The sequence below is a fragment of the Hyla sarda genome, chromosome 5 (genome assembly GCF_029499605.1).
Source record: "Hyla sarda isolate aHylSar1 chromosome 5, aHylSar1.hap1, whole genome shotgun sequence".
Classification (NCBI taxonomy): Eukaryota; Metazoa; Chordata; class Amphibia; order Anura; family Hylidae; genus Hyla; species Hyla sarda.
The window spans coordinates 115897445-115920975 of record NC_079193.1 but is presented as its reverse complement, the minus strand read 5'-3'; the positions used below and the strand labels follow the sequence as shown (position 1 = coordinate 115920975).

At 43.1% G+C, this 23531-nt stretch overlaps 1 protein-coding gene across 1 annotated transcript in view; it reads right to left on the bottom strand.

The window, feature by feature from the left end:
• The window catches only part of PDIA4 (protein disulfide isomerase family A member 4), a 92545-nt gene that overhangs the window by 46699 nt on the left and 22315 nt on the right, over positions 1 to 23531 (bottom strand). The window contains exons 3-4 of the mRNA XM_056520136.1: positions 10263 to 10468; positions 6038 to 6176 (exon numbers count right to left, since the gene is read on the bottom strand). Coding sequence (XP_056376111.1) covers positions 6038 to 6176; positions 10263 to 10468 — 345 coding nt within the window. The remainder of the gene's footprint in view (positions 1 to 6037; positions 6177 to 10262; positions 10469 to 23531) is intronic.

Below are 23531 nucleotides of genomic sequence, written 5' to 3'. Positions count from 1 at the left end.
TTTAGTTCTGTACAGTACTCACCTCCGCTCGGCGCTGGTCCGGTGCTGCAGGACTGTCCGGAGAGGAGGTGGTCCGGTGGGATAGTGGTTCCGGGCTGCTATCTTCACCGGGGGCGCCTCTTCTCCGCGCTTCAGGCCCAGAATAGAGGCGTTGCCTTGACAATGACGCAGAAGTACGTTGGCAATGAACGTACCTCTGCGTCGTTGTCAAGGCAACGTGACTATTCTGGGGCCGGGCCCGAAGCGCTTAGAAGAGGCCTCCCCGGTGAAGATAGCAGCCCGGAACCACTATCCCACCGGACCACCTCCTCTCCGGACAGTCCTGCAGCACCGGACCAGCGCCGAGCGGAGGGGAGTACTGTACAGAACTAAAGGGGGGTGAGAGGGGGCTGGATGATGTCGAAGGCCGCAGTGGTCTTCAACCTGCGGACCTTCGGAGGTTTCAAAACTACAACTCCCAGCAAGCCCGGACAGCCGATGGCTGCCCGGGGTTGCTGGGAGTTGTAGTTTTGAAACCTCTGGAGGTCCGCAGGTTGAAGACCACTGCGGGTGGAGAGTTCACTCGAGTATAAGCCGAGGGGGGTGTTTTCAGCACGAAAAATCGTGCTGAAAAACTCGGCTTATACTCGAGTATATACGGTATCTAAAAATATTTAGGATTAGTTTTGCTTTCTTTGGCCACCTGTCTCTCATTTTGCTTTCTTTGGCCACCTGTCTCATTTTGCCAATGCCCAGGGGGGGTCCTGAGACTGAATTCACACCGGCGATTTTCAGCAATTCCGGTCATACGGGTCTCCGGTGATCCGAAAAATAAAGGGGATCAGGGTTGTCCAAGACGTCCGATCCCACTGAAGGGATAGGAGTGAGGTGGCAGGGGTGCCACCCCTCCTATTCCCGATATTGGTCTTTCAGAAGTGACGACCAATAGCAGATCAGGGGCGGGGGGTGGGGGGTTAACGTTCGGTTCCCCCCATTCTGCCCACCCACAGTAGGCTGGGCAGAACCGGGAAACACACAGGGACCGGCGCCGAAGGTCCACTTACCGACCGGTGGCGGAGGCAGCGGGTGACGATGGGCGGCAGCAGAGGACGGCGATGCGACTCCCTGAATCCTACAGAAGGCTGTGAGTTGCCTAGCAACATCTGGAGGGCTACAGTCTGAGACCACCGTACAGTGGACTCTAAACTGTAGCCTTCCAGATGTTGCAAAACTACAACTCCCAGGATGCCCAGACAGCTGTTTGGGCATGCTAGGATTTGTAGTTTTGCAACAGATGGAGGGCTACAGATTAGAGACCACTGTGCAGTGGTCTCTAAACTGTGACCCTCCAGATCTTGCAAAACTACAACTCCCAGCATGCCCAAACAGTTGTCTTTGCGTACCTCCAGCTGTTGCATAACTACATCTCTCAGCATACCCTTCGGCGATCAGAACATGCTGGGAGTTGTAGTTTTGCAACAGCTGGAGGCACACTGGTTGGAAAATACTGAGTTAGGTAACAGAACCAAACTAAAGGTTTTCCAACCAGTGTGCCTGCAGCTGTTGCAAAAGTACAACTCCCAGCATGTACGGTCTGTCAGTGCATGCTGGGAGTTGTAATTTTGCAACCGCTGGTGGTTTGCCAACCCCCCCCATGTGAATGTACAGGGTACAATCACACAGGCAGGTTTACAGTGAGTTTCCTGCTTCAAGTTTGAGCTGTGGCAAAATTTCCGCCGCAGTGCAAACTCCTAGCGGGAAACTCACCGTAAACCCCCGCCAGTGCGAATGTACCCTAAAAACACTACACTACCACAAAATAAAGGGTAAACACTATATATACATCCTTTACACTGTCCCCCCCCCCCAATAAAAAACTCCCACTAGATAAGCTAGGCGGCCACCTAAGGCCTCGTAGCTGCCTAACTCGCTGATCGACCCCCCCCCCCCATTGTACGCCAGCGTACAATGCACATCACCACTCTACAGTGCCACATCCTGGAAGCATTTTACTAAAGCGGGTCTTACAGATGCGCCTATAGCTAAATGCGACGCTCTGCTGTGTGCCAAAGCAAAGAGCCATTGGCTCCCCACCCCGTCAATCTCTCGTAGCTGCCTGCAATATGCAGACAGCGCAATAGAGTCCTGAGCGTTCTCTGTGCATGAGTGATGTCATCATGCGCCGGATTACAGACAGGAGAAGAGCGGAAAAGAGGCCGCTCTGCAGACTACGGGACCAGGTGACTATTTTTTAATTTTTTTCCTTTAACCCCTTCCTGCCCCAGTCCTTTTTTAAATCTGACGTGTCTCTTTGAGTGGTAATAACTTTGGACTGCTTTTACCTGGCAAAGTGATACAGAGACTGTTTTTCCCCCCGAGACATATTGTTCTTTATATTAGTGGTAAATTTTTGTTGATACATGAAGCAATTTTGGTGAAAAATTGGAAAAATGTTCATTTCTCTATGTTTGAAACTCTCTACTTAAATACATTTAGTTATTAATTCTAGGGATCGACCGATATTGATTTTTTTTTAGGGCCGATGCCGATAATCAGTGAATGTAGGACCCCTTAATAATGATAATGGGGAGGTTGTCACAGGCGATAAAGAGAAGGCGGAGCTACTGAATGGGTTCTTTAGTTCTGTATACACTATGGAAAAAGGAGCTGACGTTGGCCAGGTCAGTGCTGGTAACACATCATGTAATGTACTTAACTGGCTTAATGTAGAGATGGTACAAGGTAAGTTAAGTAAAGTAAATGTAAGCAAATCTCCAGGGCCGGATGGACTACACAAGAGTTCTTAGAGAGGTAAGTTCAGTAATATCTGTACCCTTGTTCATGATATTTAGAGATTCTCTGGTGTCTGGTATTGTGCCAAGGGACTGGCGCGAGGCTAATGTGGTACCAATCTTCAAGAAGGGCTCTAGGTCTTCGCCAGGCAATTATAGACCGGTAAGTCTAACGTGCATTGTGGGTAAATTGTTTGAAGGACTTATAATACTATTATCCCCCATGTATTCCTGTATGTAATCCCTTATAAGCGATAGCCAGCATGGGTTTACTAAGGATAGAAGTTGTCAAACCAATCTAATTTGCTTTTATGAAGAGGTGAGTAGAAGCCTTGACAGAGGAATGGCTGTGGATATAGTGTTTCTGGATTTTGCTAAAGCGTTTGATACTGTCCCTCACAGACGTCTGACAGGTAAGTTAAGGTCTTTGGGCTTGGAAACTTTAGTTTGTAACTGGATTGAACACTGGCTCATGGATCGTACCCAGAGAGTGGTGGTCAATGATTCGTACTCTGATTGGTCCCCGGTAATTAGTGGTGTACCCCAAGGTTCAGTACTGGGCCCGCTGTTTAATTTATTTATCAATGATATAGAGGATGGCATTAACAGCTCTGTTTCTATCTTTGCAGATGACACCAAGCTTTGTAGCACATTACAGTCTATAGAGGATGTGCATAAGTTACAAGATGACTTGGATAGACTAAGTGTCTGGGCATCCACTTGGCAAATGAGGTTCAATGTGGATAAATGTAAAGTTATGCATCTGGGTACTAATAACCTGCATGCATCGTATGTCTTAGGGGGGATTAAACTGTCAGAGTCACTGGTAGAGAAGGATCTGGGTGTACTTGTAGATCGCAGACTACAGAATAGCATGCAATGTCAGGCTGCTGCTTCCAAAGCCGGCAGGATATTGTCATGTATAAAAAGAGGCATGGACTCAAGGGACAGGGACATAATACTCCCCCTTTATAAAGCATTGGTACGGTATCACCTGGAATATGCTGTTCAGTTTTGGTCGCCTGTTCATAAAAGGGACACTGCGGAGTTGGAAAGGGTGCAGAGGCGCGCAACTAAACCAATATGGGGTATGGAACATCTTAGCTATGAGGAGCGATTAAAGGAGTTACAATTGTTTAGTCTTGAGAAGAGACGTTTAAGGGGGGATATGATAAACGTATATAAGTATATAAATGGCCCATACAAAAAATATGGAGAAAAACTGTTCCAGGTTAAACCCCCCCCGGGGGGCCCCAAAGGACGAGGGGGCACTCACTCCGTCTGGAGAAGAAAAGGTTTAGTCTAAAGGGGCGACACACCTTCTTTACCGTGAGGACTGTGAATTTATGGAACGTCTACCTCAGGAACTGGTCACAGCAGGAACAATTAACAGATTTAAAACAGGGTTAGATACATTCCTGGAACAAAATAACATTAATGCTTATGCAGAATTATAAAACTACATCCCTTATCCCCTTACACTTCAATTCCCTGGTTGGACTTGATGGACGTATGTCTTTTTTCAACCATACTTACTATGTAACTTTGAGGCCGATAGCCGATACCAAGAGATGAGCGAATTTACAGTAAATTCGATTCGTCACAAACGTCTCGGCTCGGCAGTTGATGACTTATCCTGCATAAATGAGTTCAGCTTTCAGGTGCTACGGTGGGCTGGAAAAGGTGGATACAGTCCTAGGAAAGAGTCTCCTAGGACTGTATCCACCTTTTCCAGCCCACGGGAGCACCTGAAAGCTGAACTCATTTATGCAGGATAAGTCATCAACTGCCGAGCCGAGAAGTTCGTGACGAATCAAGTTTACTGTAAATTCGCTCATCTCTACCAATAACTTCTACCGATATTCCGGTATAAGTTATCGGCCATTTCAACCCCCCCTGCCCCCCGCAGAAGCCGCAGCAGAACAATGATTCAAAGCGGGCGCTTTAAATCCATGAACTACAGCGGCTTTTGCGGGGCCAGAGACCGCCACCCGCTTCTCTCCCCCTGCCTGTTCTGGAGTCCTCCCTAGTCCGACCACTACCGCCGCTGCCCCCCCCTATCCTCTGGCCAGAGACCACCGCTGCCACTCGCTTCTCTCCCCCTGCCGATCCTGAGTCCAACCACCGCCGCTGCCCCATTGCCTCCCCATCCCCGGTTATATAATTACCTGTTCCCAGGGTCCACGCTACTTCTGGCTCCGGCGGCGTCCTGAGCTGTCACTGTGAGCACTGACTGTGACGATGCGTTGAGGAAGTCACTCATCATTGCGCATGCGCACAGCAACAGCGCAGGATGCCGCAGGAGCCAGAAGTTCAGTCTTTTATTTGCACCATTGAAAAAGGGGACAAGGCTCCCCGAAACGCGTCTGGTTTAAAGACTTTACCTGCACAAGTATTGGGACAACTTTGAATCCGCCACTGCCCCAGCAGAGCCATTGAAAAGCAGCTAAAACCTATTGCCGGCAAGTGATCAACAGCACCGGACCTCCACTGCTCTCTCACATCCTTCCCCATGCCATCGGGGTAGAGACACACAGGGCCGGATGATCTGCAATGCCGCCACGCTCTTTTTATCGCAAAACTTACCAACTGATCCGGTAAGAGGCACATTGTGCAGCCACATCCTCCTCTTGTACAGTGTCCCCGGAGTATAGAGGTCTATGCCTAAGCACTGATACGCGCGCTCTTTCATCTACCCTGCGCAGACAGGGCTCATAACAGTGAGTCTCCAGGGCTGCAAAAACCCCTCTTAACTTGGATTCATAAACCAATACAGGATTAACTAACATCATAGTCTACACCACTTGAACTTGCGACATTACTTACCTCTTTATAACCCTGGTTAAGCAATTGTCAGACTGTACCTTTGTGCGCACAAGAGCGCAGTATCTACTTGTCCCATATACTAAGTACATTATTTAGTTCACTAAATGTAACCCCCTTGTGATTTAGTGTAATTTATATATGAAATCTCTGAGTATATCTGTTTATGAATTATATTTCTATACTGTGAGTTGTCTGAAGCAAGGGCCCTGCCGAAGACCTAACTTCAGAGTTTTTAAATAAATGTAATTTTATCACCAATATGCTAGACACAATCTCTTTCCTTTTTTTTTTTATCTTCTGAACTTCCTTTTGTCTTTTTAGTAGGACTGCTCCGTTGTCTGTTTACTTTTTATAGTCAGAAGTAGAAGTAGTTAATGTGGGCCAATGAGTGATACAGTACACTGCATGATTAAATTGACATTTCAGTTTATAGCACTTACCATGGTGCATAAAATTCGACTAGTATGATGTCTGCAGCTTCTACTGTATCATCAAAATTAGCTTCAGTTAAAACTATTGTTGCTTCAGGTGGGATTGTCCAGTTAGGATCCGAAACCTCTTTAACTTTAGCTACAATTGCTGTTAAAAAAAAAAAAGAAAAACCTGTTACCCAACTGTAGAACTGAAATTCAATGAACTGAAAAACAAATACAAAACAAAAAGACCAAAAAAACCCCCCCCAAAAAAACATTTTTGCACTTTCGTTTATTCCTCCTCCCCTTGTAAAAATATTTGCAGCACCAATAGAGTTCCCATGAGCCTCTTTGTTACATTTCTGATTGTCTCATGGACTGGCTTGTCAGTTTGGGTAGACAGTCTTTTCTTGGTAGGCTTGCGGATGTTCCCTATCCTTTCTATTTTCTGATTATGGATTATACAGTGCTCCTTGAGGTGTTAAAATCTTTTTTTGTTTTTTTTGTTTAGATAAATAACCTAACCCTGCTTTGTACTTCTCCGCAACTCCACCCTGACCTGTTTGGTGAGCTCCCTGGTGGTTATGCTGCTATTTTTTCAGTAATGCTCTTGACCAAACTCTGAGGGCTTCACAGAACAGGAGTATTTATACTGGAATTAAACTGCAGACAGGTGGACCCTATTAACTAATTATGTGACTTTTTAAGGCAATAGGTTGCATCAGATCTTTGTTAGGGATTTTAAAGTAAAGAGGGTGAAAACATACATTTAACACTTTCAGATTTATATTTGCTAATTATTTTGAACCCCAGAACCCTTCCAAATAATGGACTATTTTGTGTTGGTCCATTCAATAAAATTGTAGTGAAATAAATTAGAATATGTGGTTATACAGTGAAAAAGTGTACAAAAGTCTAAGGGTGTGAATATGTATGCAAAGCTATACTATTTATTTTGGGGGAATAGTTCTATTTAAATACAATTTTCTGATACTAGAATACCCTTTTAAACACCCCTTACCTTATGTACCTGTATTAGGCTGGGTTCACACCACATTTTTGCGATACAGTTCCCGTATCAGGTTTTTCATTAAAAACGGATTCCTCAAAACTTGACTAAACTGTAGCAAAACATGTGTACAAATTTAATTTGTATACGGTTTGAAAAATGATGTCCAGTTGCATCCGTTTAAGAAAAAAAAACGCAAACTTTTCATTCCATTATGAACAAAGTTTCACTTGTTTGATTGAAATTCCAAGAAAAAAAAAACTGTGCAAAGTCAAAAACTGTATGGTGAAAACCGGATGGAACCGTACGCACATACGGTTCTGTATGGTTCCCATAGACTCCCATGTAACAAAAATAAATAAAAAAACTTATACGTTTCAGTACAGTTTTTCACCCGGACCAAAAACATGGTAGGCTACGGTTTTGGGTACGGGAAAAAAAAAATGGACAAAACCGTACAGGATGCAAAACAGACACAACCTGATGCATCTTTTGAAATACGGTTTTCAATGGAGAGTCACTGCATACGGTTCCGTACGTTTTTCAAATTGAAACCGTATACGGGAATTGTACTGCAATAACGTGGTGTGAACCCAGCCTTACCATCATCTCCCCTGTAAGCTCGTGTGTCATGGTATTCACTTAACTTTCCTAATCTTAAAGTTTAAAAATGGCTTTGCTTTTTAAGACTGTAGCATTCCATTTAGGCAAATTCACCAGATGAATGTAATTCGGTTACTTGGTGTACTTGTTTACATTATATTTTGTTAGGTAATCTGTACTTTAAAAAGGGGTACTCTGGTGAAAAACTTTTTTTTTAAATGAACTGGTGCCAGAAAGATAAACAGATTTGTAAATTACTTCTATTAAAAAAATCTTTATCCTTCCAGTACTTATTAGCAGCTGTATGCTTCAGAGGTAATTTTTTGCTTTTTGAATTTATTTTTTGTCTTGTCCACGGTGCTCTCTGCAGCTACCTCTGTTCGTGTCAGGAACTGTCCAGAGTAGCATAGGTTTGCGATGAGGATTTTCTCCTACTCTGTACAGTTCCTTATATTGGCATCAGGTGTCAGCAGAGAGCACTGTGGACTACACAAAAAAGAAATTCAGAAAGCAAAGAATTTCCTCTGTAGCATACAGCTGCTAAAAAGTACTGGAAGGATAAAGATTTTTTTAATAGAATTTACAAATCTGTTTAAGTTTCTGGCACCAGTTGATTAAAAAAATAATAATAATAATAATATAAAATGTTTTCCACCGGCATACCCCTTTAATACTCATTACCAGTAAATTTTCTTTTATTTAAAATAACATTTTAAAACAGAAATGTCTAACTAAACAAATGCATTTGTATGAGGTGTTGGCCTCAATTACTGGGCAATCTAAGGCGCTAATTGCTTGCTGTCAGCCACTGGTGCTCACAATGCCCTGATAAAAAGCATCTGCAACTTTGACTTGACCCTTAACGTGGCATCTCCAGGTACTAGCTGATGTACAGAGACATGTGGCAGCTGAGTAGCCACCTACCCAACCTCAATTCTTTGGAAAAATCTATCTTTATTAAAGAATTAGAGATCTTTAGTTTTTAGTTATTAATTAATCCCTAGCCTGGAGGAGGAGCTCAACAACCGCATAAACAAAAAAATGGGGACGCTGTATCAGACAATACAGGGGTCTCAGCACAGAAAGAAGCTGGAACAATGAGGGAGATAAACAAGTGTCTAGTTTTTTGGATAGTGGCTAGATAGCTGGACTAGATAGCTAAAAAAAAAGTGTGCCAGTTTTCTGAAAGTTGCTCAGACTGTTTTAAAACCTAGGTTATCATTAGATTATCTAGTCTAATTTTAAACCCTTTTTAAGTTAGATTGCTTTAAAGCCCAAAAACTTTCACTAAGCCCACATCCCCTTGTTCAGTGTAGGACAAAAATTTCCAATCTTCTTGTCTAACTTTCCATACATTAAATATATCACCTCCAATGTAATGGTTATAGTGTTGTGCTATATAGGTTCCTTTTAAACATGCTATAAAAATACATTTGCACAGTTAGGCCCCTTTCACACTACTGTTATGTTCCTGCATTCTGAAAAAATTCATGAAAAAAATGGATAAAATAACTGAATACAACAGAGGATAACTGATGACCAATTTTAACGGACATTCTGTCAAAATAACGGACATGTACCATCCGTTATCATCCGTTATTTTATTTCTGTACTGAGCATGATCAGTACAAAAAACGGATCATAAAAAGACGGACAATAACGGATGATAACGGATTTTTTTTGTGAACATCCATTTCCCATAGACTTCAATGGTAAATTTTAACGGACAGTACTTCACCTTTTTTGGCCGGAACAAAAATTTGTGCATGCACAGTCTTTTGTGCCGGCAAAAATAACAGATTAGTAAAAACGGACATACCTGATGGAAAAAGATTGTCAAAAAAATCCCAGTGACGGCCGTTTTCAGAACTATTTGACAGGAGAAATGACTGACGTTTTTACAGGATGATACATGTAGTGTGAAAGGGGCCTTAAAAGGGTACTCCAGCCTTAATACATCTTATCCCCTATCCAAATGAAAGGGGATAACAAGTCTGATCGCGGGGGTCCTGCCGCTGGGAACCCCTGCAATCTGTCATTGCGCACCCACCTTTGTGAGTTCTCCGCAGCACTGTAGGCTCCAAATGTGTAGCATGATGACCACGGGGTCGGGAGTATCGTGAAGTCACGATTCCGGCCTTCATGGAGGGGTACTCCAGTGGAAACTTTTTTATTTTTTTATTTTTTTTTATTAACTGGTGCCAGAAAGTTAAGCATATTTGTAAATTACTTCTATTTAAAAATCTTAATCCTTCCAGTACTCATCAGCTTCTGTATGTTCCACAGGAAGTGGTTTTCTTTTTGAATTTCTTTCCAGTCTGACCACTGTGCTCTTTGATGACACCTTTGTCCATATCAGGAACTGTCCAGAGAGAGTTTTGCTATGGGGATTTGCTGCTGCTCTGGACAGTTGTGTCAGAGAGCACTGGGGGTCAGACAAAATAAAATTCTAAAAGAAAAGAACTTCTTGTGGAGCACCTGATAAGTACTGGAAGGATTAAGATCTTTAAATAGAAGTAATTTACAAATCTGTAAACTTTCTGGCACCAGTTGACTTAAAAAAAAAATAATAATAATAATAATAATTTCCACTGGAATACCCCTTTAATGTATACAAAGCAAACCTAGTACTTATCTTACCCTTCTCTGTCCGTGAACCATCATAATCAACAGGCTGGCTTTTCTTGAATATCTTTATTGTAGGATATCCACTAATGTCATATTTGTCAGCAATCTTTGTTGCTTCTGTAGCATCTACTTTAGCAACAGGTATAGGTGGATCATTTTTCTTTAATGTTTCTGCAATGCTTTCATACTCTGGAGCAAACTGCTTGCAATGACCACACCTAATACACAAATACAAAGTATAAGTGCCCCAAAGAAAAAAAAACAATTCATGCACTTCCTAAAAGACTAATACATTATATGAAAGAAACAGAAAGTGGTTATAGCTGTAGTCTGCAATCATCAGCCCTCCTATAGATATAGAATAGAGCAGCAGTGCAAAAAATCAACTGTGCTCCATTTAGTAGCACCATGCTCAAGATTGCAGGGGGTCCTAGCAGCTGGACCCCCCCCCCCCCCCCCATTCCCAACCAATTACTTTTCTATTCACAGGATAAGGGATGTGTTCATGGTGGCAAAACTACTTTTATTCCAGGGGATGGTTTATTACACGCTAAAAACACACAAAATTATTTGGATGATTTTTTTTAGAAAGTGAAAAGAGTTTATTGAAAGAGCTTGGGTGAACAGTCATTACAAATCATACGATAAATTACAATAAGACATAGCATGATAGCATACTATACAGCACAGGTTCCCTAAGCTTTACACTGTATCACATGCTGCACTAACATTCCACTCCACCACTCATTTTTGAAAAAAGTAAAACAACAAAGCATTACAATCTGATCAGGGAGGGGTGTGGGGTCTATGGGGATATGGAGGGGCAGATCACAGGGCCAAACTACTCAGCTAACGTATGGGGAGGTGGGGGAAGTAGAGGGGCTTTAGTCCTCATTGACGTCCGGACTGTCCAAGATGGAATAGTCTCCAAGCTGGCTGTGGATCAGCCTGCGGCAGTCACGGACGGACATGTCCTCCCTGTTGAAGAGGCGGCGGCTCCTGGCCAGCCATATAGTGTCCTTAAAACAGGCGCCAGGCCCCCATGTCGTGAACCCCAGGAAAAAGTCCATAAAGCACCAAATGGTACTTTAGGGACTGTACCCAAGAACAATTTAAGTTCCAAGACGTTCAACAGACTCTGCGCAAAGGGACATTGCCAAAAGATATGCATGGATGTTTCCTCCACATAGAGGCACCTTGGACAGTACCTGGTTCTGCTCAGGCCATGGGCATGCATGAATGACCTCAGAGACCATCCTCGCTGAATAGCCATCTACAACAAGTCCTTGTGTCCACTGGTTAGCCTTGCAGAGGCTACATTGTCCCAAACAGTCTCTGCAGTGGCCTTAGGGAGCCATGGAACGAGCTCCAGCAAGTCCTTAGCTCTGATGAGCTTGTAAACAGTCTTAGGCTTCCACAGGTAGAAATTGAAAAGGCGAAAAATCCAAGGCGAAACAGATAAAAAATTATAATTTGTACGACAACATTTTAAAAAAAAAATGCCATTTTCTAAATTGTGGGGGATTCCGTTTCTACGCAGTCCATTTTTCGGTAAAAATGACTCTTTATTCTGTAGGTCCATATGATTAAATCGATACCTTACTTATATAGGTTTGATTTTGTCGTACTTCTGGAAAAAAATAACTACATGCAGGAACATTTAAAACCGTCATCTTCTGACCGCTATAACTTATTTTTTCACATACAAGGCTGTATGAGGGCTCATATTTTGCGCCGTGATCTGAAGTTTTTATCGGTACCATTTTTGTTTTGATAGCTTTTTATTCACTTTATAGTTTATATAAAAAACTGACCAAAAATACACTATTTTTGACTTTGGATTTTTTTTTACGCGTACGCCATTGACCGTGCGGTTTAACTAACAATATCTTTTATAGTTCGGACATTTACACACGCGGCAATACCACATATTTTTATTATGTTTATATATTTTTAATATGGAATTTGGGAAAAGGGGGGTGATTTAAACTTAAGGAAGGGGTTAATGTGTGTTTTAAAACTTATTTTTGAAACTTATTTTTATTTAAATTATTAAATTTTTATTTATTTATTTTTTTTACACTTTTAAGAGGAATCATGATTCCTCATACAGATCAATGCGGTTCCATAAAACCGCATTGATCTGCGTTCTCTGCGCTCGATTGATAAAGCCTGGTCCTGCAAGGATTCATCATCCACAGCGCAGGAGCTGGCATGGAAGTAGAAGTAAGCCCTCAGGCTACCTCAGCAGTGGCTCGCCCCCCCGCGATTGAGCTGTGGGGAGGGGGGGGGGGGGTAATCCATGCTATTGTTCTGCACAATCCAGCACAGATTGGCAGAGTTCCACTCTCCCAAAAGGCAACCACAGATGTGGAGATTGTAATTGGTGTGGTTCCCTTAAAAAAAAGAGGAAAAGAAACTTTTCCTTAGGTGAGATTTTTATTTGAAGTCCAGGACTTCATATGCTGACGTACTAAAATTTGTTGTGTACGGAATATCGTGTGAATGTGGTCATTTTTACATCGGCAACCTGTTCACACTAGATTCCGGGAACAAATTTATTCCATCAGTCGTGGGGAACCTTTTAAACAGCATATACATGTGGAACACGAAGGGAATGCAGCAGAGTTAAAATTCTTAGGCATAGAAAGAATCAAAACTAGAAGCCGGAGGTGACAGAACAAGGTTCCTCCATCAACAAGAGGCCAGATGGATCCTGCGTACTGGTGCACAGGCACCCGCAGATTTAAACGACAAGATTGATTTTAGTGAGTTCGGTTAACTTCTGAGCTTTAACTGAGTGTTTTCTATATGCTTTTACCTGTTTTGAATCCACTTGGCACTTTATAGGTTAAAACATACACCTGATGTCATTGCATAGGTATTTGGAGAAGGGAGTGGTCTGAAAAAGCATGTGATACATGTGAAATAGCCATCACCATCTCTTTAGGCATCCCTCTCCCTTGATGCTGTATTTTTGTTTGCCTGCTTTTGCACAATAAATATTACTGTTCCAGCAGCCGGAGGGGCGAGTGCCATTCTTACATTACTCTCTCAAGAATATAATTTACAAATCTGTTTGACTTTTTAAATCGGGCATACTGAGAGTTTTAGTTTTGCAATATCTGTAGGGTCCACACATTTGAGACCACTAACCTAGTAGGTATGGCCTACTCTATATTGTTGTAAATCGTATTTGTTTCACCCAAATAATACCGTTTATAAGTTATCAGCACAGGTATTATGATGGGATCAGCACGGGCATGCTGGGAGTTTTAGTTTTGCAACATCTGAAGGATTGAAAGTTTGGAGACCACTGATCTAGTAGGTATGGCCCATTTGAGATTGTTGGAAATGTTATCTGTTTCACCTAAAATAAAAGAAGCACATAACCTATGGTATCAGCACGGGTATGAGGGTTGTGCCAACGTATCAGCGCGGGTATGGCGGCTATCTGGGCATACTGGGAGTTGTAGTTTTGCATCATATGGAGAATTCACAGTTTGTAGACCTACTTAAACATTTCCAACAATACATAGTAGGCCATATTATCCGTTTTACCCAAATCTAGTGTATAACCTACAGCACAGCTTTGACTGGCACCAGTTGATTTACAGTCATGGCCGTAAATGTTGGCACCCCTGAAATTTTTCTAGAAAATGAAGTATTTCTCACAGAAAAGGATTGCAGTAACACATGTTTTGCTATACACATGTTTATTCCCTTTGTGTGTATTGGAACTAATCCAAAAAGGGAGGGGGAAAAAAAGCAAATTGGACATAATGTCCCACCATACTCCAAAAATAGGCTGGACAAAATTATTGGCACTCTTAACTTAACATTTGGTTACACACCCTTTGGAAAAAAGAACTGAAATCAGTCTCTTCCCATAATCAATAAGCTTCTTACACCTCTCAGCTGGAATGTTGGACCGCTCTTCCTGTGCAAACTGCTCCAGGTCTCTCTTATTGGAAGGGCGCCTTTTCCCAACAGCAATTTTAAAGGGGTTATCCACCATAAGGTGATTTTAGTACGTACCTGGCAGACAGTAACGGACATGCATAAGGAGGATCTGCGCTTGTTTTGGGGCTAAATGGCTTTGTCATGAGATTACCTTAACACTGGGGCTAGCTTTTTCTGAACTTGTATTTCCTGTTTGACTTGTTTTTTTGACTACAAATCCCACAATGCCATTTTCCTCCCTCTCACACATCAGCCACCCCACCCATTGAAACAAGAGACCTGCGTTTTTCCAATCAGGGTGCCTACAGCGGTTGCATTAGTTGCATATTGATCCCTCCACCCATTGAGGCAGACAGGCTCCCGGTCATCAGCTGACTAGTGAGGTCAGGTCTCGGCTGCATTGCAAGCTGGGAAAAATCCGAGACAACAGTCATTTTTTGTATGCTGGTAAAAATAAATAGTGGGGTGAAAAATCACATAAGAATTGTGAGAAAACCGTCACACACAGGTACAGACACTATATTATGAACTACACTAACTTTACAGCCCTTGTAGCATAGTCAAATAAAAAAAAAAATTCCTGGAAAACCCCTTTAAGATCTCTCCACAAGTTTTCAATGGGATTTAGATCTGGACTCATTGCTGGCCACTTCAGAACTCTCCAGTGCTTTGTTGCCATCCATTTCTGGGTGTTTTTGATGTATGTTTGGGGTCACTGTCCTGCTGGAAGACCCAAGATCTTTGATGCAAACCCAGCTTTCTGACACTGGGCTGTACAGTGTAACCCAAAATCCGTTGGTAATCCTCAGATTTCATGATGCCTTTCAAGGCACACATTCAAGGCACACAGCACCAGAGGCAGCAAAACAACCCAAAAACATCATTGAACCTCCACCATATTTCACTGTAGGTACTTACCAAAAAGCTCTATCTTGGTCTCATCTGTTTACAAGAAGTTATCCCAGAAGGATTTTTGCTTACTCAAGTTCATTTTGGCAAAATGTAGACTTGCTTTTTTATGTCTGTGTTAGCAGTGGGGTCCTCCTGGGTCTCCTGCCATAGCGTTTCATTTAATTTAAATGTCGACGGATAGCTCACACTGACACTGATGCTCCCTGAGCCAGCAGGACAGCTTGAATATCTTTGGAACTTGTTTGTGGCTGCTTATCCACCATCCAGACTATCCTGCGATGACACCTTTCATCATCCTTAGTGTGGCACACACACACAGACACACAATGCAAAGACTAAGTTAACTTCTCTCCTTTTTATCTGCTTTCAGGTGTGATTTTTATATTTCCCACACCCGTTACTTGCCCCAGGTGAGTTTAAAGGAACATCACATGCTTGAAACAATCTTATTTTACCACAATTTTGAAAGGGTGCAAATAATTGTGTCTAGCCCATTTTTGGAGTTTGGTGTGACATTATGTCCAATTAGCTTTTTTCCTCCCTTTCTTGGTTTAGTTCTAATACACACAAAGGGAATAAACACGTGTATAGCAAAACGTGTTTCTGCAATCCTTTTCTGTGAGAAATACTTCATTTTCTAAAAAAAATTTCAGGGGTGCTAACATTTACGGCCATGAGTGTAAAAAAAGTGTTTTCCAGAGGAGTACCCCTTTAAGACAGGCCTAGACATGCCCTGGCTTGAGCAGGGGGACCTTGTGTGCGCTACAGGCAATCCATGATGGCGCTGTGTGTTACTAATGGGTTTCTTGGAGACTGTGGTCCCAGTCCTCTTCAGGTCATTGACCAGGTCCTGCCATGTAGCTCTGGGCTGATCCCTCACCTTCCTCATGATCATTGATGCCTCATGAAATGAGATCTTGCATGGAGCTCCAGACCGAGGGAGATTACTGTCATCTTGAACTTCTTCCATTTTTTTTATAATTGTGCCAACAGTTGTTGCCTTCTACCAAGCTTCTTGCTTGTTGACCTGTAGCCCATCCCAGCCTTGTGCAGGGCTACAATTTTATCCCTGATGTCCTTACACAGCTCTCTGGTCTTGGCCATTGTGGAGAGGTTGAAGTCTGTGTGAGGACAGGTGTCTTTTATATAAGTAACGAGTTCAAACAGGTGCAGTTAATACAGGTAATGAGTGGAGAACAGGAGGACTTCTTAAAGAGGTTCTCCAGTGCTTAGACATCTTATCCTCTATCCAAAGGATAGGGGATAAGATGCCTGATCAGGGGAGTCCTGCCGCTGGGGACCCCCGGGATCTTGCACGTGGCACCCCGTTTATAATCAGTCCCTGGAGCGTGTTCGCTCCGGGTCCGATTACCGGCGACCAAAGGGCCGATAGCGTGACGTCACGTCTCCGCCCCCCGTGTGACGTCATGCTCCAACCTCAATGCAAGCCTATGGGAGGGGGCGTGATAGCTGTCACGCCCCCTCCCATAGGCTTGCATTGAGGGACAGAGCGTGACGTCACACGCTGTCGGCATTGTGGTCGCCGGTAATCAGACCCGGAGCGAACACGCTCCGGGGACCGATTATAAACGGGGTGCCGCATGCAAGATCACGGGCGTCCCCAGCGGCAGGACTCCCGCGATCAGGCATCTTATCCCCTATCCTTTTGATAGGGGATAAGATGTCTAAGCACCTGAGTACCCTTTAAAGAAAAAAATAACAGGTCTGTGAGTTGGAATTCTTATTGGTTGGTAGGTGATCAAATACTTATGTCATGAAATTATTAGGGGGACACACAGGGCAATCTGTCACAAAGACCGGGATCGCCGAACAGTGTGTTGTCTGCCTGGCGCACGAGTTCGGCCTATCGCGGATCGGGTTGACAGGTTGCTGGGCGGGGCTGGAGAGGACCCAGCAGTCATGGTACATATTGGCACCAATGACAAAGTAAGAGGTAGGTGGAGTGTCCTTAAAAATGATTTCAGGGACTTAGGCCGCAAGCTTAAGGCAAGGACCTCCAAGGTAGTATTTTCTGAAATACTACCAGTACCACGAGCCACACCAGAGATGCAGCGGGAGATGAGGGAGGTAAACAAGTGGCTCAGAAGCTGGTGTAGGAAGGAAGGGTTTGGGTTCATGGAGAACTGGGCTGACTTCGCTGTCGGTTACCGGCTCTACCGTAGGGACGGGCTGCACCTCAATGGGGAGGGTGCAGCCTTGCTTGGGGAGAAGATGGCTAGAAGGGTGGAGGAGTGTTTAAACTAGGGACTTGGGGGGAGGGAACCTACAGCAAAGAGGGGGAAGATAGTGTAGATAGAGAGGTGGGAATTATAAATGTACCTGGGGGTGGAGCGGAGGGAGGGGTTAGAATAGTTAATAGGAATAGGTTTCATAGGAAAATAAAACTTACACCCTTTAATCCCATTAACCCCAATAACAAAGGATGGAAATGTAAAGTGTATGTTCACAAACGCCAGAAGCCTAGCAAATAAAATGGGGGAGCTTGAGGCCTTGATACTGGAGGAACATATTGATATAGTTGGGGTCACTGAGACATGGCTGGACTCCTCGCATGACTGGGCTGTCAATCTGCAGGGGTTTACATTGTTTCGCAAGGATAGAATGAACAGAAAAGGTGGTGGTGTCTGTCTGTATGTAAGAAGTGGTATGAAAGTCAGTGTGAACGATGCCATAGTGTGTGATGATTTTGAGGAGGTGGAATCACTGTGGGTAGAATTTCAAAAGGAGGGAAATACTGAAAAAATAATAATATTTGGGGTAATCTACAGACCCCCTAATATCACTGAAGAGATAGAAGTTCGGCTTCATAAACAAATAGAGAGGGCCGCCCGGGCAGGTACAGTAGTAATAATGGGAGATTTTAACTATCCAGATATAGATTGGGGTCCGGGGTTGGCTAAAACTACAAAGGGGCGACAATTCCTAAATTTATTGCAGGATAATTTTATGGGCCAGTTTGTGGAGGACCCAACAAGAAGTGATGCCTTGTTGGATCTGATCATTTCCAACAACGCAGAGCTGGTTGGTAATGTAACTGTGCGGGAAAACCTTGGTAATAGCGACCACAATATAGTTACTTTTGACTTAAAATGTAGAAAACAAAGACAGGCGGGGAAGGCAAAAACATATAACTTTAAAAAGGCAAATTTCCCTGGGCCGAGAGCTGCACTACAGGACATAGACTGGGGGGAGGTGTTGTCAAATACTGATACAGAAGGTAAATGGGACATCTTTAAATCAACTCTAAATAACTATACAGCTAAATATATACCAAAGGGGAACAAATATAAAACGATTAAAACTAAATCCTACATGGCTGACAAATGATGTTAAAAGAGCAATAAACAACAAAAAAAATAGCCTTCAAAAAATACAAATCTGATGGGTCAGCGATAACATTTAAACAGTACAGAGAGCTTAATAAAATCTGTAAAAATGTAATAAAAAACAGCAAAAATTCAAAACGAGAGACAGGTGGCCAAAGAAAGCAAAACTAATCCTAAATATTTTTTTAGATATATAAATGCAAAAAAAACAAGGACAGAGCATGTAGGACCCCTTAATAATGATAATGGGGAGGTTGTCACAGGCGATCAAGAGAAAGCGGAGCTACTGAATGGGTTCTTTAGTTCTGTATACACTATGGAAAAAGGAGCTGACATTGGCCAGGTCAGTGCTGGTAACACATCATGTAATGTACTGAACTGGCTTAATGTAGAGATGGTACAAGGTAAGTTAAGTGATATAAATGTAAGCAAATCCCCAGGGCCGGATGGACTACACCCAAGAGTTCTTAGAGAGGTAAGTAATATCTGTACCCCTGTTCATGATATTTAGAGATTCTCTGGTGTCTGGTATTGTGCCAAGGGACTGGCGCAAGGCGAATGTGGTGCCAATCTTCAAAAAGGGCTCTAGGTCTTCCCCAGGAAACTATAGACCGGTAAGTTTAACGTGCATTGTGGGTACATTGTTTGAAGGACTTATAAGGGATTACATACAGGAATACATAGGGGATAATTGTATTATAAGTGATAGCCAGCATGGGTTTACTAAGGATAGAAGTTGTCAAACCAATCTAATTTGCTTTTATGAAGAGGTGAGTAGAAGCCTTGACAGAGGAATGGCTGTGGATATAGTGTTTCTGGATTTTGCTAAAGCGTTTGATACTGTCCCTCATAGACGTCTGACAGGTAAGTTAAGGTCTTTGGGTTTGGAAATTTTTGTTTGTAACTGGATTGAACACTGGCTCATGGATCGTACCCAGAGTGTGGTGGTCAAGGATTCATACTCTGATTGGTCCCCGGTTATTAGTGGTGTACCCCAAGGTTCTGTACTGGGCCCGCTGTTTAATTTATTTATCAATGATATAGAGGATGGCATTAACACCTCTGTTTCTATCTTTGCAGAGGACACCAAGCTTTGTAGCACGGTACAGTCTATAGAGGAGGTGTATAGGTTACAAGATGACTTGGATAGACAGTGTCTGGGCATCCACTTGGCAAATGAGGTTCAATGTGGATAAATGTAAAATTATGCATCTGGGTACTAATAACCTGCATGCATCGTATGTCTTAGGGGGGATTAAACTGGCAGAGTCACTGGTAGAGAAGGATCTGGGTGTACTTGTAGATCACAGACTACAGAATAGCATGCAATGTCAGGCTGCTGCTTCCAACGCCGGCAGGATATTGTCATGTATCAAAAGAGGCATGGATTCAAGGGACAGGGACATAATACTCCCCCTTTATAAAGCATTGGTACGGCCTCACCTGGAATATGCTGTTCAGTTTTGGGCACCTGTCCATAAAAGGGACACTGCGGAGTTGGAAAGGGTGCAGAGACGCGCGACCAAACTAATATGGGGCATGGAACATCTTAGCTATAAGGAGCGATTAAAGGAGTTACAATTGTTTAGTCTTGAGAAGAGACGTTTAAGGGGGGATATGATAAACGTGTATAAGTATATTAATGGCCCATACAAAAAATATGGAGAAAAACTGTTCCAGGTTAAACCCCCCCAAAGGACGAGGGGGCACTCCCTCCGTCTGGAGAAGAAAAAGTTTAGTCTCAAGGGGCGACACGCCTTCTTTACCGTGAGGACTGTGAATTTATGGAACGGTCTACCTCAGGAACTGGTCACAGCAGGAACAATTAACAGCTTTAAAACAGGATTAGATACATTCATGGAACAAATTAACATTAATGCTTATGAAGAAATATAAAATCCCATCCCTTCCCCAATATCGCGCCACACCCCTACCCCTTAATTCCCTGGTTGAACTTGATGGACATATGTCTTTTTTCGACCGTACTAACTATGTAACTATGAAATGTTTTTTTTTTTTTTTTAATCATACAATGTAATTTTCTGGATTTCGAAATTCCGGCTCACAGTTGAAGAGTACCTATGATAAAAACCACAGACCTCTACATACTTTGTAAGGGTGTGTTCACACCACGATTTTGCTATATGGTTTTGGCATACAGATTATATATATATATATATATATATATATATATATATATATATTATACAACCGTATACATTATGGTGCATACGGTTTTGAATTGGAAGTCTATGGGCACGGTTTTTTGTACGGTTGCATAATTATATGCAACCGTACAGAAAACCGTGCCAATAGACTTCCAATTCAAAACTGTATGCACCATAATGTATACGGCTGTTTCCGTTTTTCAAACCATACGGTTTTTACTTTTATTTAATTTATTTTTAACATGGGAGTCAATGGGAACCGTTCAGAACCATATGTGCGTACGGTTCCATCCAGTTTTCACCATACGGTTTTTAACTTTAGTTTTTTTTTCTTGGAATTTCAATCAAACAAGTGAAACTTTATTCATAATGGAGTGAAAAGTTCAAAACGTATACGTTTTTTCTTTAAAAAATTGATGCAGCCGGACATCATTTTTCAAACCGTATACGGTTTTCAAACGTATACAGATAAAAATTTGTACACACGTTTTGATACAGTTTAGCCAGGTTTTGAGGAATCCGTTTTTATTTTTTTTTTATTTTATTTTTTTTATCCAAAACCTGATACGGGAACTGTATTGCAAAAACGTGGTGTGAACGCAGCCGAAGTAGGAAAACCTGCAAGATCAGCAGTGTATAAAATACTTTGTATGTATTCAATTAGCAGCCATACTTGCACTTAGCCCTACACATTTGACTAATAAAAGTCCAATTGCAAATGTTCTAATGGAACAGGAAACAAATGCACACCCAGTAAAATGCTGTAAAATAAAGGTCACTTTTTAATGCAAGTTTCGGTGCTATTCCCCTTCTCCGGTGGTCAAACAAAAATAAGTAAATAAACATGAACTAAAAAAAGAGAGACAGACTGGTACAGAGGGAGAGAAGAAGTTGTCCAGGAAGGATTACAATCAACCAGGTAAAGGGGAATGGAATAGCACCATTCAGGTAAATAAAAGCATAATTATAGCAGAGTGACCCTAAAGTATGAGACTACCTTCTCAGGTTTTATACAGAGCATTCATAATGCTAACATATGGAAAGATTAGATTAAATATGGATAAACGTAAAGTTATGCATCTGGGTGCTAATGACCTGCATGAGGGAGTAAAATGTGAATAACTGGTAGAGGAGAATCTGGGTGTACTTGTAGATCATATACTACAGAACAGTATGCAATGTCAGGCTGCTGCTCCTAAGGATAGCAAAAAAAATGTAATTTACTAAAACAGGCATATATATATATATATATATATATATATATATATATATATATATAGTTGTGGGACAGGGACATAATATTACCGCTATATATAGCATTAACCTGGATGTAATATGCTGTTCAGTTTTTGACACCAGTTTACAGAAAGGATGTTTTGGAGCTGGAAAAGGGTACAAAAGCTGTGCAACTAATCTAATAAGTGGCATCTTAGTAAAAAGATGAAAAGAATCACGTGTTTCAATTTGAGGAGAGACATGATTATATAACTTACCGTATTTATCGGGGTATACCACGCACCGGCCTATAACACGCACCCCCATTTTACCAAGGATATTTGGGTAAAAAAAGTTTTTTACCCAAATATCCATGGTAAAATGAGGGTGCGTGTGTGCGCGTGTATACCCCGATATACCCCCAGGAAAGGCAGGGGGAGAGAGGCCGTCGTTGCCCGCTTCTCTCCCCCTGCCTTTCCTGTGGTCTAGAGTGCTGCTGTCGGCCCTTCTCTCCCTCTGGTTATCGGCGCCGCTGCCCGTTCTGTCCCCCTGACTATCGGTGCCGGCGCCCCATTGCGCCGATAGCCAGGGGGAGAGAAGCGGCGCCGACAGCCAGGGGGAGAGAAGGGACAGCGGCACCCATTGCCGGCGCTGCTGCCCCGTTGCCTCCCCCCATCCCCGGTGGCATAATTACCTGAGTCGGGTCCGCGCTGCTGCAAGCCTCCGGCGTGCGTCCCCTGCGTCGTTGCTATGCACGGCGCGGCGCACTGATAGTCAGGGGGACAGAACGGGCAGCGGCGCCGATAGCCAGGGGCAGAGAAGGGCCGGCAGCAGGGCTCTAGACCCCAGGAAAGGCAGGGGGAGAGAAGCGGGCAGCGACGGCCTCTCTCCCCCTGCCTTTCCTGGGGGTGTATCGGCGTATAACACGCACACAGACTTTAGGCTAAAAATTTTAGCCTAAAAAGTGCGTGTTATACGCCGATAAATACGGTAATTTAACCCCTTCCCCGGCATACCTTGTTGGCCTTAACCACTTAACGACCATGGACACATCCAGGCAGGATGCACGTTCCCGTACCAGGACGAGTATACACGTCCATGGTTCTCATGGTTGCAGCCCAGTGCACCCTAGAGATCGCGACAGACTCGGCTGTAACACAGTAAACTTTGGTTCCGGCAGTTTAACCCTTACAGCCACGGTCAGAAGTGAACGCGGGCTGTAAGTGTTTTCACAGAGGGAGTTCCCTCTGTCTTCCATGCAGCACCCCGCAGCAGGATCACGGAGTGCTGTGTGTGATCCCCGACGGGACCCTGCTGCACTGCCGGGACTGAAGAAAACTTTGGGTCCCGGCAGTTTAACCCTTACAGCGGTTGGAAACGACCGCGAGTTACAAGTGTAAACAAATGTAAAAATAAAAAAAAAAGTGTAAACAAAAATACATTAAATATAACGAAAAATAAAAATGCATAAATGTGTTTGATCACACGACGCACATTAGCAGCATATTACATGCTGCAGATGCCCGCCAGCAGTACAACAATGAGCTCCCTGCTGCGGCTGGGTAGCTTTGTGTGTCCACTCATAGAAACAGATTTCCCGCTGGCAGTCATGAACGGACACACTGAGCTACCCAGCCACAGCAGTAATCTTGCCCTTGCGACTGCTAGGGGGCAAT